Source organism: Maniola hyperantus, chromosome 4 (genome assembly GCF_902806685.2).
Source record: "Maniola hyperantus chromosome 4, iAphHyp1.2, whole genome shotgun sequence".
Lineage (NCBI taxonomy): Eukaryota > Metazoa > Arthropoda > Insecta > Lepidoptera > Nymphalidae > Maniola > Maniola hyperantus.
Genome location: NC_048539.1, coordinates 7,712,004 through 7,734,471, shown reverse-complemented (window position 1 = coordinate 7,734,471; position 22,468 = coordinate 7,712,004). Strand labels below are relative to the sequence as shown.

Here is a 22,468-nt window from a genome sequence, read left to right as displayed (position 1 = left end):
ATTTTCACCATATGTTGAAGCTAAAATTTACAACTCTGTTGCGAAGTCTTGTCATCTTAAAAACCTTACGATAAAACAGACAACTGACATTATCACAAAATGGTTGAAATCTTTGACATACAAGGACACAGAAGAAATAATTTCGGCAAAAAAGCTATAATATAATATGTTATTTAAAACTATACTACTTATGCTTTGTAACCTACCTAAATACCTAATGTGCAATAAATATAATATTATAAATGTTTATTTGTTTATTATACATATAATATTATAAATAGATATTTGTTTATTTATTTATCACTCCTCTCATTCATCATCATATTATATTTGTTTGTATCTTTGTAACTGTAATTAGTAATATTATATAAAATATTCTAACCGCTAAACTTTCCTAGTCCTCAGTAAAACCCACTAGGAAATCATATATGGTCTCCACGTCACAGGTTTAACCTAGTGTGAAGACCACTAGTAACCGACGCCAAAATAACGTGTTTTTGTTAAATAAAGATATTTTTTTTTTAATTTTTTTTTTTTTTTTAATTATTACTTGGCACAAATATGTAGCTGAGTTTTACTTGCAATTGACACTTTATCTGGGTTTATATAGAAGCGGTCGGCCTTGGGCTCGGGTCATAAAACCGGGGAAGTCAGTGAATGACGCTTATAGCCTCACGTGTACGTACTTAAATAGTGTCATATTTCGCGCGAAACATGCATCTGTGTATCAAGTATTCGTACCTATTACTTTAACGATTGCATCATCTAAATGATTTGTGCGCAAAGTACATAGGTACGGAGTACTTACTGATATGATATGACACTAAACGAGTTCATGTTTTAATCAGGTATAGTATTGGTGTGCACAGATTCCTACGACGTGGCGTGTAGCTTTTCCGTTAGTCATCATCATCATGATCAATCCATCGCGCCGGCGATCACTACAGAGTACGGGTCTCCTCTCAGAGTGAGAAGGTGTTTGGCCATAGTCTACCACGCTGGTCAAGTGCGGATTGGCAGACTTCACATACCTTTGAGAACATTATGGAGATCTCTCAGGCATACCTACAAGTTTCCTCACGATGTTTTCCTTCACCGTTAAAGCAAGTGATATATTTTAATTGTATTAAAACGCACATAAGTCCAAAAAGTGAACGGTGCGTGCCCGAGATCGAACCCCCGACTTCCCGAGAAAAAAAAAGGCGGACGGCTATCACCTCTATTACCATCGCAAATTATTTTCTAATATTACTACAACTTAATAAAAATCAACGTCGGAAGGCACGGGTAAGATTTTCACTCTTAAAACTTTAAGTGCCTCTTATGCTACGTCTGTGACTCCACCACCGCCGGTTCAGAATGAAGATTCTACTGAGAAGAGCCGGCAAGAAACGCAATTGCTTTTTCCAAATCATAAAAAGTTAACAGTGTAAACAATGTGTTAACAATACAACTACACCATTTTGTGGGCAACTGAAAGCTCAGCTGGTTGCTTTCACTCAACTTTGTCACGAAGAAATTCATTATAATTGTTAATTAATTGTATAATAAATAGCCTTGACTTAAAAGATTCATCACTACCCTACCCATATTATAAATGCGAAAGTGTGTTTGTTTGTTGGTTTTTTGGCTTGTCCTTCAATCACGTCGCAACGGAACAACGGATCGACGTGATTTTTGCATGGGTATAGTCAAAGACCTGGAGAGTGACGTAGGCTACTTTTTATTCTGGAAAATCAAAGAGTGCCCACAGGATTTTCAAAAACCTAAATCCACGCGTGCGAAGTCGCGGACATCAGCTAGTAATACATAATAAGTATTTAAATAATAATTACGTATCTGTACACAATTGTGCCGGTGTCGGATGCACGGTGATTTGTGGCTGGATCCTGACTGCAACCCGGCGCGGGTCAAAGACCGGTTCGCCTTTCGGAAATTCGCAAGATGCATGAGGCCGGCGGACGAGCAGAATGACCTCATCGTGGATCTCTTTTTGTTGTAGCCCTGCCTTTAATTTTTGTTTTATTTATTAAAAAGTTTATATTTTCTAAGAGGCCGCCCCGTTTCATCTGACTATAGTTTTTATAAACTTAAGTCTGTGCCTACATAATTATAAAATGTTATATTACACCTGCAGCGTGTTTGATAAATCATAAATAACATGACTAATGAGGTGGTACCAAATAGTTTATAGATTCTTTCGACTTTCATTGTCTCGACAAACATTCAAATGCCCTTCGAGTTCACAGATTTTTTTTACGAGTTCATTTCTGTGATGAGTTTGCAGGGATGTTGCATTGGAGTTTTCAACAAATTATTACATACATATTATCTCTCACGGATTTCACGCTACGAGGCTCATTTTTTTTTTGGTGCATCTACGCATCGGTCCTTCTAACCTCAGCTTGCCGGGCTGTTACGGACATTATCTAACACCTTGTTTACGGCAAACTAGACATGGTGCTTGTAAATACAGACACACCCAGTACCTACCTACCCACTAATAGTTCACATAATAAGTCATGCAATCACGAATAGAATAAAGGTATTAAGTATAACATTGAGTCGTGATTGCACTTTGTCTGTATCGATGATAATAATAATGAACAGAGCCGCAGGCATCAAGTTTTATGTATCCATTTATATTGTATTTTCGTAACGCTCTCATATAATAAGCTTCCTTTCACACAAAAGTTAAAAGAAAATAATATACTGTCAGAGACAGACTAATCTCAAAATAATTGCCCTCAAGTTACCGGAGTCGTCTCACGTCATGAACATTTGCACCGAGGAACAAAAAACTGCTGAGCGGAGACTACAAAGTGCACCGCACTGCGTCTGCATTCGGCTTTTTTATACCTTTTTCCCCCTTTACTCGTCCACGATGCTATGGATTTCCGTCGGCAAAACCGCGTGCGTGTACCACAACTCGTTTCAATAATTTTTCTTCGAATCTGCATTGTTGCGGAAAAATAATGAACAATGACACACAGTTATGTCGAACAGTGAGTAGTACTATAACGCCTCCGTACATACTTAAAAACGGGCAAAGGAAAATAAATTCCATCATCGTTTCTAAATTACGAAACGGAGTCATAATAAAATAATAATACTATTATGCATTCTGAAGTAATAGTAATTGCGGTACATGCTCCGTTTTTATTATGGTTTGTAGGACTGTGAACTCACACTTTTTCACGAGAAGACTAGATTTTCAATAAAATATGAATTCGATACGTCATGTAAAATGTAGCGTGAATCATTGCCTCGTAACAGATATTAAAATATTTGCAATGCTCTCCCAGGGACGCGAGTGCCGTAAACATACGAAATACTTTATAAATATTCTTTCTCAGAAGCTTATATTGGACTACGCTTCGTAGGAACGTACCTTCTACCTACGGTGCGACGCAGATAATGTGCGATTCGAAAGTTCCATTAGCTCGGAAGAGCAACACAATATAACGCCCGGTACAGTTATAAGCATCGTATATTTGCAAGTAAGCGAATATTACCGGTGAATCTACCCAATGGATATTCAACAGGTCGCGCTCTGCCGCCGATTCTCGGAAACAATCCCCGCGCGGCCTTGCGATGAAACATCGCGCAAATGTTTGTTTAGCTTTCAAACGATTCAAAAACGGCTACCGCAAAATTTTACTGTTCGCGGGAATCGTTGGCTTCTCGTGACGTTTTGTTTGCGCAAGCTTTATTCCCTGAACGGTTTACAGCTGTTACTCGGACGAGTAGTGCGGGCTCTAACCGAATTATGGGGATCTAATATTCAGCGAGCAATTTACTCGAATGAGTCGTGTGCTGGCGCAAATGTCATTGAAGTCGCCGAGAAATATCATTTCCTCGTTTGTGAGAGTTTAATAATGTAATCCCCGTTTCGCGGAACCCTAGTCATCGGCAGCTGCGAATGCATTGCGCCACCGCATGCGATGCAGGGTCCACCGTCTGTCTCACCGCGCCCGTCTCCGAATAATGCTCCATTAGTTGTTCGTTTTAAATTCGCTAAGCGTTTAAACAATAATTGTTTTCTCTACTAATTTAAAAATATAATACCTACCTTCTTACTTTTTCTTGCTGGAGTGATTTCGTTCAACAACCAGTTTGATTTCCGCAGTTAGAAAACAAATTGTACCTACTTAGTCCGATGTAATACTGCTGTAACTATTCTTTAGAATCAAAAATTATAACAAACTAATAGTTAAAAAAATATTAAACGTTTTCAACAAAAAAATAGCCCACATTTTCCAGAAAAAATCGGGATGATGATAAGGATTCTAACGATACCCCATACAGCCAAATCTGTTCAGGCATTTAGAAGTTCGTTGGAATAAAGAAACTCATCTGCATACATACTACTAGTAGATGAACCCTGAAAACAGTACACTTTTTTTTTGGCCAGTCATGACTATTTAAGTTTAACCCAGGCGGAAACAAGAGCAAAAGCCACATGTTTCATGAAGTTAAATGGAGTCTGGATTTATTTGTGTTAATGATTCTCCAATCTGGGAATATCTCTCGAAATGCGAAATCCGCACTAGCACAGTTACTTGCAAGTTTTCTCCGCCTTTAAATAACCGTAGTTATCGCGATTGCAAACATCTAAGAACGCACGCTATCTCATTTCAGTGAATGATTATTATGGCATAGTTTTATCAGTACGATCTTTATCTGTTTTTATGTAAATTGTTCTTCTGACTAATCCATTAGCAGATACCAAATCGGTGCAGTTCATAAAATCAGCATCAAGCGTACCCTTATTTTTAAAACATATTTCAATCGTAATTATAATAATTTCGGTTTTTTAAAACTCCCAACGGAACTCTTCGATTTTGCAGGATTAAAGTAGCCTAAGTATATCTGTATACGGGATTTAAGCTATCTCTGTAGCAAATAGATCATGCTTGCGACTTCATCCATGTAGAATTAGGTTTTTAAAAATGTCGTGGGAACTCTTTGCTTTTCTGGGATAAAAGTCCATTCTCGAAATGCAATCTATCTCTGTAGCACTTCAAAATCTAAACGGATCGGAACTTTAACATTTATAATTTGTTAGTATGGATTATGAACCTATATAATGGAACACGATATATATACCTACTTCTTTATAGTAAAGTACCTACTCAGTAACTATCCACATATTAGCAAAATTCAGCGTTATCAGGGAAATGTTATTTGATGTCAAATACCTACCCAAGTACCAAGCTGAACTGATAACTATGCAAACATGATTTGCGAAGATTTGCGGTTGCGTACACAAAGCTTATATCCCAAATTCCTAAAGCCGCGTATCCACTGTGCTTGCTCACTAATTATGCTCTGCGAATCTGCAGCTGCTTGTATACACACCACAGTGTGTTTTATAAATCATCTAACATGACAAATTGAGGTACAGTACGCGGCAGAAAGTAATGTACGACCTTTAGAAGGAGATAGCAGAGTTGTCTCTGTCGTTGAGACCGATAAAACGTCATATAGGTACGAGTGACAGAGACAACGCTCTACAAAGCCGAAATGTCATTCCAAAGGCCGTTGTACATTACTTTCTGCCGCGTACTGTATGTTGTAACCAAATACTTAGTGTCATAGTCACGTTGTTTTCGTTGTCTTTGCTGTACTTGACAAACGTTAAAACGGTTGTTCGAGTTCAAAGAAGTTGTTACGAACTCATTTCCGCGATCAGCTGTTTGCAGGACATTGGAGTTTTAAAGCAATTCTTTAAATCTCCATATCTCCCACGGATATCATCTCCATATTATCTCCTACGAGGCTCATTATTTTTTGGTACACCTAACATCTACACATCGGTCCTACTCCTAACCTCAACTGCTAAGACGTTACGGTCTACGGACGTTATCTAATATGTTGTATAGTGGTTACCTAGTATCTACTCGTACTCTTCGACGTGAGCATTTCTCGTAGCACCAGCGATATATAAGCGGTTTCTTGTCGATACGCTAAACGTTTACGTCTTGGGAGCAGTTGCAGATCCGTGAAGCTCAGCATGAGTTGGTGTGCGAACGTAGTGGGTTCTTGATTTACAAACGTTTAATTGTTTTAACTTTTCCAGGTTCAAAGATAGCGTGGCGTACCCATGGTCGGCGGGCGTGTCGAACCTGATCCTGTACCCAGAGGCAGCCAACCAGACGCTGTACACGCGGCGAGCAGCTCACAGCGACTCCGGCAACTACACGTGCCGACTCAGCAACGAAACACACAGCGAGACTCATACAGTCAGACTTGATATTTTAGGTAACTAGCTTATCCTCCTAATGCTATGTTTTAAATGCCTATGCTTAATGTTTTGTCTTGTACGTATGCATATTTAAATGCAATGTCCCAATTATGCCAAACCAACCCATAAATTATTAGGTATCAAAAATTGAGTTAAGAGAAGTTTCCCTAGCCCGCTGCCCAGCCCTCTTTTTTATATCCATATTTGGATTTTTGAAACTTTCAAGTTTTATAAAATCAGGAAGGTCTGGCAAGTGGCACGCGCTGGCTCTCGCTCTTATATCTTGTTAAATAGATATTTTCAATCATTAAGACGTTCATTAGACAGCTTTTTGAAAAAAAACCTCTATTTTTCTTGTTACGGATCACTGAATTGTATAGTGTCATGTGATCACGTCGATCTTCGCTTCAGTCGCGCTCCGAAAGTCGAGACGTGTCTATTATCCGTGGACTTTTTAAGTACAAAAGAAAGTTCGGTTTTAAATTGCAACTTTCACTTCGAAGAAATGGCGCGAAGTGATGATTTTCTTGTAGTTTGTAGCAACAGCTAGCAAACGAACAGACAGGACGTCTGACAGGTAAATTGGGTATCAGTTGTATAATGTACATTTAACTACCAGAGCAACTTTGTAATAAGTTGACAAGTTTAAAGATATATCATCATCATCACCATGAACCCATCACCGGCTCACTACTGAGTAAAGAGCTTTCCTCTCAGAAAGAGAGGGAGCTACTTAGGATCCTTCTCATTTTGACTGGAAGACTTCTTCCTATCCGCTACACCTCTGTTAAAGCCTAGGAAGCTGTAAATCTCTTTAGATGACACTCGTCATCATCATCGTCAACCCATAGACCTCCTGCCTGCTGCTGTGACGTCTGCTAGATCTAGGTCTCTTGTAGAAACTTCCATATGCCACAGTCTTGTACCGACGGATTCCAGCAGCACCCTGCGACTCGTTTGCTGTCGTCTGTCTAGTGTCTACCTATAGTGGCTGGTCTTCATACGCTGTTTTCCGGTGCGAGATGGTCATTCCAGCATCTTAGCAAAGTCAATTGTTTTTTTGAACTACGTGCCCTGCCCATTGCCACTTCAGCTTGGCAACCCGCTGAGCTATGTCGGTTACTCTGGTTCTCCTACGGACCTCCTCATTTCATGATTTGATCACGTAGAAAAACTCCAAGCATTGCTTTTTCCATATTATAACACTAGCTTATTCTTGCGACTTCGTCCGTGTGAGCCATACAAATTTCAAATTCCTATTTTGCCCTCTTAGGGATTGAATTTTCAAAAACCCTTTCTTAGCGGATGTCTGCGTCATAGAAACTATCTTTCTTCAGCTTCAGTCAGAAAAACATCGTGAGGAAACCTGCATGCCTGAGAGTTCTTCATAATGTTATCAAATGTGTGTGACGTCTACCAATCCGCACATGGCCAAAGTGGTAGACTATGGCTAGCAACCCTTCTCACTCTGAGAGGACATCCGTGCTCTGTAGTGATAGAAGAAGATTCACCAAAGTCAAGCGTAATAATTAAATCTGTTCTAACGAATCCAATATTTTTTTTAACAGAAAAGCCCGCGGATGCTCCGAAAACAATGTTCATTTCAAAAGATCGGTGGGTGGAGGAAGGGAGTGAACTACGGCTCTTCTGCGAAGCGCTTATTGGTGAGTGTCGCTCACTTTCCCGTAATCAAAATACCGAAATGAAATATTAAGGCTTACTAACACAACGCGCGACGGAAACCTTTCTAACGCGGCTGCTATCTAAGCTGTAATATAATCACTAGTCACTACCCATATTATTGGGCCCTTTCACAATACTTGCGGTGCAACGTCGCATCGTAAAATTCTACGACAACGCACAACGCATCGTGGGAAATTACATGGGAATCGCATTGAGTATTGCATATCGCACCGCAATTATTGTCGAAGGGCCCATTGGTTTGTCCTTTAATCACGCCTCAACGGATGTGCGGTTTTTAACCAATCGTAGCGCGTCATCATTGTGTTTATGGCTTCATACATTGCCTGGTTCTACAAATCTTACACGAGTACGCGCGCTTTCAATGTGACGTCATGCTGTTCAGTTTCCGTCGTGCCTTGCGTAGGTGCACTCCCGCAACTATTAATTGAACCGAAACGCTTCTGAATGTTGCCAGCGATTTCGCAGAAATTAGCTGCTATATTATTTTTAGTAACTGCCTACTGCACTTTGTCATGTTTTCAATTACATCTGAGTTCATCATTTGTCTAAAAACAAAGTGCTCTTTTGGCACATTAATTGTGGGAATATGGATAAATCCATATTCCCACAATTAATGTGCCTTAATTCTTCCCTAGATATACTAGATATGCCCTTCTTACCTAGATATAAAACTTATAATACACCTATTACAGTATCTGGATGATTTCTGGACATTAATTACGAATTTTTTATCGGTGGAAGCATTATTATCGATATAGAGCTCCCAAAACAAAGAAGCTTAGAAATGATTTAGAGATTTAATCTAAATCCACGCGGAGGGAGTCGCGGTAATAAGCTAGTTTTATTAAATAAATAAAATCTCGATTGCTTTACAATGGCGCCGATTCTGTTGTCTGCATCTTTTTAGTATTGCTAAAAAAGGACAGAACATGAATTGTACATTTAAATTGTCTAGAGTACGCTATAAATTTAAACAATAGGCTCGCCACTGGCAGCTAAAGTCACCAGGTTTGACAGCTGTAAATTAAATTTAAAACTGTCAAACTGGGTACATCCGTATCTGTGTGTGTGTCATTTTCATATTACATTAGTAAGAAGAGGATGCGAATACTCTAAAATTAAGTTGTGCTCAGAATCATTACCTTGCTATAAAAATAGAAAACTATGAGAATCACTAACAGTAAAGCAACTTTGACATGTTATGTATTGACTGCACAGATTGACTGGCGCTGATTTTCGCTCCATTCTCAAAACAAAAATACGGGCTTGTCACACTTACACCTGCCATAATATACGCTTCATAGCTTGATATATTTTTTCTTTTTCCTTTTCACCAGGTCGATTGTACTTAGCAGACGCTAGAAGTGACCTGCGCTGGTGGAAGGTGTGGCCGAACGGTACCGAAGGCGATCTTTTACCCACACAGATTGAGATTAAAAGTACAAGGTGAGTTTGTATTTACTACTATAAACTTCTGCCTTTTTGTGAGTTGACTCATTCGTAAACAAGAAAGTGAGTTAATATCGCATTGTCATCCAGTTCCAAGCGGAGTTTGAAATTTCAAGTCTAGCTCATCAGGAAGTTAGTTTGTGCCGAACAGACAAACAGACCAACAAGAAACCACCAAGAAGAAGTTAAGGAAAAACGTACTAAAATCGACCACATGCTGCACACTGTAACAGTATTACGATACGGTAGACTGACAGAAATTTCCCTATGATTTTCTCCTTTCATACCTAACGGTTTCTTTACAAAAGGAAAAGGTTTTCCTTTACTGATTTTTACCTACCGAATCGTAAAACTGAAATTTCCGCCGAAATCAGGAAAGGCAAAGTTATCCCTCTTGCGAAAGTAGGAAGTAGATGCGAATAGCGCAAAGTTTGAGCGAAGCTTTAAAGTCGTGAGCATTTTCCAGTACCCACGGAATACTTAATACTCTATTTCAAAATTCATACAGTTCCATCAGGAAACAAGCAATAAAATAGCTTTGTTGTAAATAATATTGGATCGTATGATGTTTCCAGCGAAGTTCGTGTATAATGTCATCTTGATTAGAGGTTATTATGCCTTGTATCCATTAACCAAATTGCCCGTGCTTCAATTCACTTCTGCTAAGTCGAAATTAGGTATTCCGCGTATTAGCGTTGTTGGGCAAAAGGTCGGGTTGAAATACGGCTTATTCGAGCATTCATTTTTTTCTATTATGATATAATTGTTTTGTTGATATTAAGTGAATATTTGAGGAAAATGTCTTTGCTCAATCGATGGAAGTACGTACGACGATTACTAATAGGTAATTTATTGCATACTACTATGGCAATAAGAACCAAAGGCGTTTTTCGGTATCTTTTTAATATAATAATTTTGATATTGTCCATGAAATTATAAAACAATATCTAAAAATATAAGTTTTCGTGTTTCATTTATTAATATTTTAAGTAAATCTGGTGAAGATTGTTATATAATTATACATAAATATATTTATACATTTCTAGCATTGAGTCTTGACAACGGGCACTATAGGCCTACCAATTAACTGAGATGGTTCCAGAGGTAGCAGTGCGGTGCGGGAGGGGTGTGGTGACGTGACGCGTGAGGTCGTTTCGTCAACTCGTGACAACTGTCACGCCTCCCGCACCGCGCAGCTACCTCAGAGACCATCTCAGTTAAGTGGTGTACGTATAGTTAACACTAGCTTATGCCCGCGACATCGTCCGCGTGGACTACACGTATTTTAAACCCCTATTCACCCTCTTAGGGGTTGAATTTTCAAAAATCCTTTCTCAGCGGATGCCTTCGTCATAATAGCTAGCTGCATCCCGAATTTCAGCCCCATCCGTCCAGTAGTTTGAACTGTGCGTTGATAGATCAGTCATGAAGTGTTTCATTATTTGAAAATATAATGTTAGTTAGTATTAGTTAGTCGGTCAGTCAGCTTTTCCTTACATATATATTCAGATTTCAGTTGGCCTGGCCGCCTTACGCCCCGGTTTCACACAAGTTTGCCCCCTTTACAGAGACGACGTGGAGGACATTATCGGCTCGTACCTGAATATAAAGAGCGTGTCTGCGCAGGACTACGGCGCGTACGTGTGCGTGGTGCGCAGCAATGACGTCATCTCGCGGAACTACGTCACCGTGCACTATAAAGGTAAGTTACATCTCAATTATTTCGACCAATCAACGACTTTTTGCGTCCAGTGAACAAGTGACTTTTGCAGCAAGTGATATTTGTTATTTTATTTGTTTATATTGTAAGTTTCGTACTTTTAAGGCTACACTTTAGATACGTATTACGTTGATTTATAATATAACTAGCTTATGCTCGCGACTTCGTCCGCGTTAACTACAAAAATATATATAATCCCTATTTTACCCCCTTAGGGGTTGAATTTTTAAAAATCCTTTCTTATCGAATGTCTACGTCATAATAGCTACCCTGCTGCATACCCAATTTCAGCCCAATCCGTCGAGTAGTTTGAGCTGTGCGTTGATATATCAATCAGTCAGTTAGTCAGCTTTTCCTTTTATATATATATCGTATTGGGTGTTTTTTCCAGCTAACGGTCAAAGTGGCGACGGCGCGTGGTGCGCGGGCGGCGAGGTGCCGTGGCGCGCGCTGGCGCTGGGCGGCGCTGCGGGCGCCATGCTGCTGCTGTCGCTGGTCGTATTCCACAAGCACTGCACGCCGCGCCTGCTGCTCGCCGCACGACACGCGCGCGCCCGCGCCGCCACGGCCGCGCATCGCGCGAGAGGTACATCATCATCATGATCAACCCGTCGTCGATTCACTACAGAGCACGAGAGTCTCAGAGTGAGAAGGGTTTTGGCCATAGTCTACCACGCTGGCCAAGTGCGGATTGGCAGACTTCACACATCTTTGAGAACATTATGGAGAACTCTTGGGCATGCAGGTTACCTCACGATGAAGCAAGCCTTCACCGTTAAAGCAAGTGATAATTAATTACATAAATCGCACATAACTCCGAAAAGCTACAGGTGCGTGCCCGAGATCGAACCCCCGACCTCCAATTACGAGGCGGACTTCCTAACCACTAGGCTATAATAGCGCGAGAGGTACAGTGACCGCAAAACAAGTAGTCCAATCTGAAATTGCGACCTGGCCATTTGTGAAGGTCATTAACGAAGGATTAGATTAAACACACAAGCCTGGCTGAGATCTATTGCGCATACTATACAATGCACAATCTACAACTACTACAATGCCTAGTGTTCAGGTTAGACTACTTGTTTAGCGCGATAACTAAACTACCCTATCCCTACATCTCGTTTTTCTAAATCACCATTGATAGTTTTGTATTTATCAATTATGCTTAAAACGACAAAATACACTAGTAGTTACCCAGATAAATTATCAGATTAATATAAAAACTGTTTCAACTCAAAAACTAAGAAAACTGATTTGTTATAATCTACTAAAGGTACCTTTCAAACAGAAGAAATTACGTTTTGAAGGTATAAAGCATGGTTACTACAGTTTTATTTCCGTCCATCATCATCATGATCAACCGATAGACGTCCACTGCCGGGCATAGGTATCTTGTAGCGACTTCCACACGCCACGGTCTTGCGCCGCCTGAATCCAGCGGCTCCCTGTGACTCGTCTGATGTCGTCCGTCCACCTAGTGGGGGTGGTCTTCCAACGCTGCGCCTTCCGGTGCGCGGTTGCCATTCCAGCACCCGGAGACCCCCAATCAGATCCGCCAAGATCCGTACGGATATCGGTTTTATCTCCGTCCAGATAATAAATAATTAATTATATTTTTGAGGTGAAACACTTTTGATCTGGCGTTGCGATATGGTGGCCAACTTTTGATAGAAGAACTAATAGAAGATTTTAATAAAACTTTTTTTGCAGTTTTGGAAAAAGAGTTTGACGTGCTAGTATGCTGGACGTCGGTCGACGGCGAGTTAGTTCGCGGCGCGCTGCTGCCCACGCTGTCTCTGAAGTACAAGTACCGCGTGCACACCGTCATACTGTCCACGCAGCCCGACAACTGTGAGTATAGGCCCTTCCACAATACTTGCGGTGTTACGTCGCATCACAAAATTCGTATTTCTTGCTAATTAAAATAATGTGTACTACGTTAGGAGCCAATGCATGGAATCCATCGTTATTTCTCATTGTGGTTATCTCTGTATATAAAAATGAATCGCAAAATGTGTTGCTGATCGCAAATCTCGAGAACAGCTGAACCGATTTCGCTAATTCTTTTTTTATAATATTCCTTGAAGTACAAGGATGATGGTTCTTACGGAGAGAAAAATTTAAAAAAATTTAATCGACTGTTAGGCGGTATGAAGTTCGCCGGGGCAGCTAGTATTATAATGAAATTTAATAAAAAATTCTTTTAAATACGATATTTGATATTTTTGATAATACGGCTAGTGCAGTGTTCGGTCCGGAGACGCAGCTTAATTATATGTATTTGTGTTGGCAGGGTACAGCGAGCTGGTGGGCGAGGTATCGCGCTGCCGCTCCGTGGTGGCCGTGCTGTCGCCCGCGCAGTACTCGCCGCCGCAGCTGCTCACCGCGCTGCGCCAGCTCAGCGCGCTGGCCGTGCCGCCGGTCGTCGTCTTACTGCAGGTACTTACTACTTCACTAGTTCTACCGTGCAGCTCGTAGAAGCATACTAGCACTGCTTTACCCTAGTTGAAATAGTTTAATGATTCATTATGATTGATCACTAAATAGGTGCGTAACTTCTTAATGCTTGTTCTGGTTCTCAACTCATTATTTTATCAGTGTTTTTATAAATTTTTTCGGTTGACAGGATCTCCCGAAGCTGAAGCGCGAGGCGAAGGACGCGGGCTCGCGGCTGGTGGAGGTGCTGCGACGCACGAGGCTGGTGGCGTGGCGCCACGTGCACGAGCGCGCCTTCTGGACCGCGCTGCGCCTCGCGCTGCCGCTGCCACCGCCGCCGCCACATCAGCCCGCCAGAGAGGTACATACACACTTCTTTAGGCGAGTTGGGCGATTTTGGATTGGCTAAAACTTTTAAGGTCGCGTTAGCGACATGCTGATATTATATTAACTTTGATTTGCTCCTGCCTCCTTAACGCAAACTCATAAGGTTTATTTTTTACACTTGTATTGAAAAAGTATAGCGACAACTATAAGAAAGTTAGTCGTTGAAAAGTGTTACTTATTTGCGATTAAAGCAACACATTTCAGCATACCTTCTTGTGAGTATTGAAGTGGGAGGCTTTTGTCATTACCACCCTACCAGCAATGCCATGCCGCCAAGCGATTAGCTTTCCGGTACGATGCCGTGTAGAAACCAAAGGGATATGGGTTTAATTACAAACGGCCATACCCCTTCCAGGTTAGCCCGCTTCCATCTTAGACGGCTTCACCACTTACAACCAAGTGAGATTGCAGTCAAGGGCTAACTTGTACCTGAATAAAAAAAGGATGTTTTTAACAGTACTGATTGGCAGATTGGCTGTACTGAACAATATTTATTAAAATGTGGATGTTTGTTACAGGATAAATTAAGCACCATCGAGACTGACGAGAGTAAAAACTCTCGTTCGGGAAGTTTAACCGCGCTCGTGTGAAACACTCGGCGATCACAAAGTGACGTTTGGTATTATGGACACTCGCACAGCTCTGTAAAGCAATGAGGCAGTTACATATTGTGTATAAAGTAGTGATAGTGTGCGCGGAAGGCCGCGGGACTTGTACGGACATCTGTGCCGCTAAAAAGTATCAAGACTGTGAGTAGATTATTTAAAAAAAACATATTCTGATCACATTAAAAAGGTATTGTAATTAGACGTAGGTAAACTCGAAATCTGTATACAGTTTTCTGAAGATCTCAGTATCTCTCTTGCTGAAGCTACTTAAGAACTTTTTCGTTTCTCTTTCTTGTGCCAAAGGGAAATTTGCGAACATGACAATTAATATTTAAATGTTTGGTTGTATTCTATTTATTTTATTTATATTTAATGATTGTGAGCTTTCGTAAAAAATGAGTATTAAAAGTATTATTTTCTAAGTGTTCTCTTTCCTATTCTGTTAGTCTTTCTTTTATTCTTACTTTACTTTAAAAACTACGAATTACAACAAAACGTGCCGGTTTACAGGTCTGTGATAATCTAAAATGTGGGATGTGTAGAATAGACAGCAGTGTGAAAAGTACCTTAAAGATATAAATCTTAAATACTTACCGAATTAACTTGACACACTGTTGTTTTGTTACTGTTTGCTACTTATAAGAAAACTAGATGATGCCCACGACTTCGTCCGCGTGGATTTAGCTTTTTAAAAATCCTGTGGGAACTCTTCAATTTTCCGGGATAAAAAGTAGCCTATGTCCTTCCCCGGGATGTAAGCTATCGCTGTACCAAATTTCGTCAAAATCGGTTGAGCCGTGAAAAGCTAGCAGACAGACAGACAGACACACTTTCGCATTTATAATAGTATGGACAAGTATTGATGTAAATTGTTACATAGTCTCCTCACTATTGTATTGTGTATAGCTATTTAAACCTGAAGAAGTGTAATTTATCTTTTGTAGTATGATATACTCATTACATTCCAAATTTATTTTCTTTATGATGATAGCCGTTAAGTTGGTAATGAAATTGTAAAAAAAACGAACAGAAAAATAAAGCAATTAAACATATATTGTTTTTTCAATACTACTATTGTTGTTACAATTGCCCCAGTGATGGTTGACAAATAAAAATAAAAATTCAAAAAATGTACTTACCTACCTATACAAAATTTATTTTCTACTAAAGTACATGCTGCATAATAAACAGTTATAGGCACAAAGTTCCTAATATCCTCGACCTTCACTCGTCTGTTATCCAGATTAGCTTCAATGGAATTCCTCAAAATCCTTTTTTCAAATTAACGAGAAATTATACTCTGTCCACGGAAAGAAGTTAGTAAGTATAGGATAGGGGTCTCTATTTTATCGAAAATCGAGCGAAAATCTCAATGGACGTTAACCATTTAGAGTCATCAACCAATCACAAACATAGTTTTCAAAAAACATTCGAAATTCAATTCGGAAACATTATACGTGGTGTATGGTTTTAGATAAGTAGATGTACGCCCGCGACCTTGTCTCAGGCTGAGATCTTTAAAGCGCACTTTGACTTTGCTCAGACTTAAGATTAAGTTAAAACGAGACAGATTTATGTGAGACAGAGATATAGCTGTCTCGTTTTAACTCTGTCTTAAGTCTGAGCTAAGTCAGAGTGCGCTATATAGATCTTACCCTCAATCAGGTTCTCTTTTTATATCTTAAATGCCTTCCAGCACACATCAGAATTTTCCAATCTAATATTTCTGGGTAATTTACGCAAATGTAAAGGAAAAATAAAACCATCGCCGTGCAAATATAAAAATTGTATTTCATATTTATTTGTAGTAATTAACATATTCTCACTAATTAAGCATTCAGGCACTAAGTAAATCAAATTCACTATCACAATGCCTCAATAACATTGGGAATCATCATTCAATAACTTTACCAACAATGTAAAGTTTTACAAATTCACTTATTTATATAGGTAACCAAAAAGATCACAAAAAATTTAGCATTAATTACTAAGTACAGATATATAAGTAAAAAATAAAAATAATCATAATTGAGTGTTAAATTGAAAATAATTAAGTATTGGGGCCGATTCTCTAGTACACAATCTCTAAACTAAACTAAATTAACAGGTCTAAAAATCTAGTGCTTTCCTTTTCCGCAAGCAACATTATGAAAGGGATAGCAATAGATTTAGACGTGATATTTTAGTTTAGTCTAGAGATTGTGTACAAAGGAATTAGCCACATTATCAAATTAAATTGAATGTATCTACTTAAAATTACGTACTAAGTACTAGCACCTTTAAGATTAAAAATGAATGCTTACTTGGCGCTCGTAAAACGTATTATATACCCACGTCACATTGGAGAGAAAACGTCACTGGTCCCAAGTAAGTATAAAGCCTAGGTTAGATAAATATTCAAGGGTGTCGTAGGCTGAGATTTATAGAGCGTACTTTGACTTTCCTCAGACTTCAGAGATAATACCTATATTGGCGGCGATTCTCTTGTCTTTCTCTAAACTAAATTTAGACTATCTGCATCTTTTTCTTTTTAATATTGTTAAAAAGGGACGGAATATGAATTTTACATTTAAAGACTGTAAATTTTAGTGCACGCTACAAATTTAAACAATAGGCTCGCGACTGGCATCTAGTCACGCGGTTTGACGGCTCTAAATTAAATTTAAAACTGTCAAACTGTGTCTGTCCTTTTCATATTACATTAGTAAAAAGAAGATGCGAATGCTCTAAAATTTAGGTGTGCTCAGAATCAGTAGCAATGTTGTCTTGTGTGTGTTTTAAGTTCGCTCAGAGCTCATCCTAAAATTTCTTCCACCAACTAATCTTCGCGGTTGTTTTAAGTAAAAAATATCAAAATCTATTCTGAACATTGTCAAAAAGAAGTATGTAGATACGAAAGTACTAGCAAGATTCATTTTATTCCTATTCAGATTAAATTTAAGCTTTCGGTACCGCCAAATCAGCCTTCATTTAGAATTTTTGTATATTTGTTTATATTTAGGAACAATTTTCTTTTATTTTTGAGCAGTACAGAGCCTCAAAATCATAGCAATTGTGTTCAAGGGCACAAACGTTATCCTGTAAAAATAATAATAATTTATCAACTAATAATAATTACATTATCAATACAACATTAATTTCCTTTGTATAATTCACATTTATCTTTGTATAGTCACACAAACAACTATTCTTAACCAATTAATGTAATGTTAAGCTCTAATCGTTATCATAATTTAGGACATTTAATCAAATTAAAAAAACCCGGCCAAGTGCGAGTCAGACCCGCTCACGGACGGTTCCGTAGCTTGGAAAGAAACGGATAAGTCTCGTTATTGTTTAAATTATGTCATACTGTCTCAGAAACAAATTTATTTTACCTGGAACCGTAAAACTCAGCTTGTATTAAATGTAACGCCACTTAGGTTTATTATTAATAATAAATTACTTGCAGTCTATAAGGTAAATTCACTTTTTGGATGAACTTTTAAAAGTAGTGTGAAATATAAATATAGTATTCGATTCTTTGAGACTATAATCTCATAGACTACGTCTCAGATCACTTGATATTCGATAATTTAGTGACTACAGATCCGATATCAGATCTTCTCCAACAAATAAAGCCTCAGTCGGTTCCTTCAACTTCTTTAGAGTACTTCTTGTTATATGCCTGAAAAAATGAAAAAATATGTATCACGCATCACAGACACGATGTTCGAGTAGTACCAATTGGTTTTGGATTTTTTTTTTTAAATTATATTTAAAAAAAATATTTTAAATACGGCTAAAAAAATACGGCTTTTTTTTATTACGCCGCGTTCATTTGTTTCAGTTTTTGCAAGCAGGCGTTGCTTTGCGGAAGTCAATGATATACAAGGAACCACAATCTTCGCTATAATCCGCCAAAATAGACAAATGTGTATAACACAACGTGCAGTTTGCGAATTTGCGACATATGCTCCCTCCGCCCGTCCTCCCACTAAGGCGCCATTTCCACGGGTGACGGAATCACACAACGAGTCCGACAAACTATCGTCGATGATAGTATCTCCCTGTGGAGATTGGTCTATAATTAGCCTTACGCATGGTCGACTAGTTGCCGGGTGATTAGTCGATCATGCGTAATGGGTCAAAGAGTTGTAACGAATTTGTGGCACGGCGAGACTATCGCCGCGATACTCTCGTCCGTGTAAATGGCGCCTAAATAAATCATATCACAAATATACAGAATATAAAACAATGAAACATGAAAGAATGTTTAAAAAAATTCTTCTCACCTGCATGGCTACTCTAGCCAAGGTTTCCGCCATGGCGCGACCGGTTTGGTCCACCATACTGCGCAGAAAACCTCCCTCCTTCTTCAGCAGTATGTGTGGATGGTCGAACTCCACCATTTGACCAGCATCCATTACCAAAACCTATGACAATTCACAACAGTTGTTTAGGTTATCCAAGCGCTTGTCACTGCGCCATAGAGGACATCGAAATACAACGACCTCCATGGCGCAGTGATAAGCGCTGTGGTCTTATAAGTAAGGGCTTCGATTTCTGACAGGACCAATTTGGGAACTTATTGTTTACTAGCTGATGCCCGTGACTTCGTCCGCGTGGATTTACGTTTTCCTAAAAAAACGCGTGATTGAGTAACAAACATCCAAATATCTAATATTATAAATGCGAAAGTGTGTCTGTTTTTTCTGTCGGCTAGCTTTTCACGGCTCAACCGTTCAACCGATTTTGACGAAATTTGGTACAGAGTTAGCTTACATCCCGCGGAAGGACATAGGCTTTTTATCCTGGAAAATTAAAGAGTTCCCACGGGATTTCAAAAAACCTAAATCCACGCGGACGAAGTCGCCGGCATCATCTAGTTTATAATATTATTAGGATAAATTGTATCTGGTCTGATCTGGTGGGTGACTGTGGTCGTGGCTATTTACCAGCCTAAAGGCAAAGCCATTCCGCCAAGCAATTTAGCGTTCCGGTGCGATGGCGGCCGTGTAAAAACCTATGAAGGGTATGTGTTTAATAAAAATTGCCATATCCTTTCCAAGTTAGCCCGCACTGCATCACCACTTACCACCAGGTGAGATCGCAGTCATGGGCTGACTTGTAATGGAATAAAAGGAATTTTTATGTCAGTCAGATTCAATAGGAATCCGGCCAAAGAATCGTTACCTTATCAGAATCCATAACAGTATGCAGTCTATGTGCAATAGTAAGTACGGTGCAATCGGCAAACTTATTTCGTATCGTAGTTTGGATCAAGGCATCAGTTCTGCAAAGAAAATAAAAGCATTATCTTTTTAGCGAATCTCGTTATGACGCAATAAAGTGCAATTTAGCTTGTACAGCACTGCAACACAAGTTTTACAAACGCCTCTCTTTCTATCGCATAAACTTTTGTCTGATCGGTCGAGCATCTCAGGCCACGTAACCAAGTGAGGCTGGCCTGATAAATAGCAGGTCAAGAGCGGCGGTAGCCTAGAGGTTAAAATGTCGACCTCCTATTTGTGGGGTATACCCGGATGCATACCCGGGATAGCACACTATCCCGGGTATGTTATGTGCGTTTGAAAACTAAATATCACTTGCTTGCAGGAAACCTGCATGCCTGACTTCGGCAAAGTGTTTTCAAATGTGTCAAACTTGGCTAGCGTGGCGAACTATGACCTAAAACCGTCTCATTCTGAGAGATCTGTGCTCAGTAGTGGGCTGGTGATGGGTTGATCATGATGATACGTACTGTGGATCCACGTTAGCGGTGGCCTCGTCCAACACCAGCAGGCGGTTGCGGCGAACGATGGCCCGCGCGAGGCACACCAGCTGCCGCTGACCCACGGAGAAGTTCCCCCCGCCCTCCGACATCCGCGAACTGAGACCCGCGGGCAGCTCCATCACTGCTTCTTTTAACTCCACCTATTACAATAAGGGATCACCCTTTAACAACTTCGTTCAAATTACACATGTCTCCTAAGGTACAAGTCCGAGATGGGCTGCAGCCCACAAACTGCAAGTGACACCACTTGGTTTCTATGAATCTGTATGAAATTGATTCCGAGCGGGGCAACACTGCGGCCTGCAACCGCGGCCGTAAATTGCATACAGATTCATAGGAACCAGTGGTGTCGCTTGCAGTTTGCGGTCTGTAGCCCATTTCGGACTTGTACCTTTATTCCCTTATCCTTATTTTATTATATTTATTATCTTCATCGTTATCGGCATCCCATCACAAACGAGTAGTAATAGAATGTGCCATCGACTTGCGAAATATCGACAGCGACAAGTAGCAGTTTACTTACTTACCTGCTTACGCGCGGTCTGAGTCAAAGTAAGGGAGTTTGTGCACTCATCCGTATTCGGTTCGTATACGTGTTTTTATGCTTAAACACGGCGATCCGTTTTTTTGCCTACAAAAAACACGAATACGAACCGAATACGGATGAGTGCACAAACGCCCTAACCCTCATAACGCAGTTAATAACATTGTTACAATAACGCAATGGAATTAAAATATAGATTCTCTTAGATCAAAATTAATAAATCAATGTGGCTAATTCCGCTGTACACAATCTCTAAACTAAACTAAAATGGCACGTCTAAATCTATTGCTATCCCTTTCATAATGTTGCTTGCGGAAAAGGTTAGCACTAAATTTAGACCTGTTAATTTAGTTTAGTTTAGAGATTGTGTACAAGAGAATTGGCCCCAATGTCTTAATGCTGACAAATGTGCGTTGCAGACTGCAGTAGGAAGTTTCGTACAAAGAATACTGCTGTTTATGAATTGATGTGTGCTAAGTTAATGGTAAGTTACCTCTTCGAGCGCCCTCCAGAGCACCTGGTCGGGGTACTCGTCAAAGGGGTCGAGGTTGTGGCGCATGGTGCCCGAGAACAGCACCGGCTCCTGAGGGATGATGGACACCTGGCTGCGCAGCTCGTGAAGACCGAGCGTGGACGTTTCACGACCATCGATTATGATTTCACCCTCAATTGTGGCTAGCCTAACAACAAATTTGCGCTTTCAGTTGAAGTTATATGGCATTTGGATTATGACCATTGAGTCAATTGAGCTGTTTCCTTCGACTTACATCATGGAACAGCTCAATGGTTATTTTTCATTATGATCTGCCAGTAAATAATAATGCCTACCATGCTTCAAGCCCTGTGCAGCCACCATTCCCTTTTCCCTTCGAATTTCAGTCCACTGTGCCGTTGAGCTTATGAGGCTCTAAATTATTTAATTGAAGGTGCATGCAAAGCCGGGTACATGTCACCTTAGCAAATAGTTTACCTTATTTCTTATTTACCACATACATAATCTTAAAATTGTCTGGTCTGCTCCTAAAAGGACTGTGACCAAAATTTATACCTATAAAAAATGCAGCCCTGAAAGGTATTACGGTAAAGGTACAACTGTTAGTCAAATCCTTGTAAAATGGGTATGCAGAAAAATTGTAATATCTCAATCTTTTTTCCTTACTTTTTTCAAAGGATTATTTTTAACAGACCAATGCAAACAGATATTCGATGCAGAGGCATCTTACCTGAATAGGGCATTTATTAGCGACGATTTTCCAGCGCCGGTCCTTCCTACTATTCCGACTTTCTCTTTGGGCAAGACCTCCAGAGTGAGGTCTTTGAGCACGGGCGGTTCCCCCAGCGCGTAGTACAGGAACACGTGCTTGAACTCGAGTTTGCCGGATTCTGGCCAAGAGGGAGGCGGTTTCTTCTTGGGCTCCGATTCTAGAGGTGGCTCGGATTCTATGTTCGAATATTCTTGTATTCTGTAAAAAAACAGACAATTCAATGCAACTGTTTCATGAACAGATCTGCTTGAAAATGACTATATGGCCTGATCGGATGAACGGTATGCGAGGTACTCACAGGTAATGAACAGACTGACAGACAAACCACTTTT

At 39.9% G+C, this 22,468-nt stretch overlaps 2 protein-coding genes across 4 annotated transcripts in view; one reads left to right on the top strand and one right to left on the bottom strand.

The window, feature by feature from the left end:
* LOC117997369 (interleukin-1 receptor accessory protein-like) overlaps positions 1–15,604 on the top strand; it is a 60,516-nt gene extending 44,912 nt beyond the window's left edge. The window contains exons 3-11 of the mRNA XM_034985637.2: positions 6,083–6,264; positions 7,816–7,911; positions 9,289–9,397; positions 10,969–11,102; positions 11,512–11,706; positions 12,831–12,971; positions 13,414–13,559; positions 13,747–13,917; positions 14,462–15,604. Of these exons, the coding sequence (XP_034841528.1) occupies positions 6,083–6,264; positions 7,816–7,911; positions 9,289–9,397; positions 10,969–11,102; positions 11,512–11,706; positions 12,831–12,971; positions 13,414–13,559; positions 13,747–13,917; positions 14,462–14,533 (1,246 nt within the window). The 3' untranslated portion in view covers positions 14,534–15,604. The remainder of the gene's footprint in view (positions 1–6,082; positions 6,265–7,815; positions 7,912–9,288; positions 9,398–10,968; positions 11,103–11,511; positions 11,707–12,830; positions 12,972–13,413; positions 13,560–13,746; positions 13,918–14,461) is intronic.
* Positions 15,605–16,322: 718 nt separating this feature from the next.
* The window catches only part of LOC117997367 (probable multidrug resistance-associated protein lethal(2)03659), a 65,350-nt gene continuing 59,204 nt past the window's right edge, over positions 16,323–22,468 (bottom strand). For all 3 annotated transcript variants that reach the window (XM_069498271.1, XM_034985635.2, XM_034985636.2), the window contains 6 exons: positions 22,095–22,334; positions 21,365–21,551; positions 20,295–20,467; positions 19,727–19,826; positions 18,826–18,966; positions 16,323–18,218 (listed from right to left, as the gene is read on the bottom strand). In XM_069498271.1, the coding sequence (XP_069354372.1) occupies positions 18,174–18,218; positions 18,826–18,966; positions 19,727–19,826; positions 20,295–20,467; positions 21,365–21,551; positions 22,095–22,334 (886 nt within the window). In that variant the 3' untranslated portion in view covers positions 16,323–18,173. The remainder of the gene's footprint in view (positions 18,219–18,825; positions 18,967–19,726; positions 19,827–20,294; positions 20,468–21,364; positions 21,552–22,094; positions 22,335–22,468) is intronic.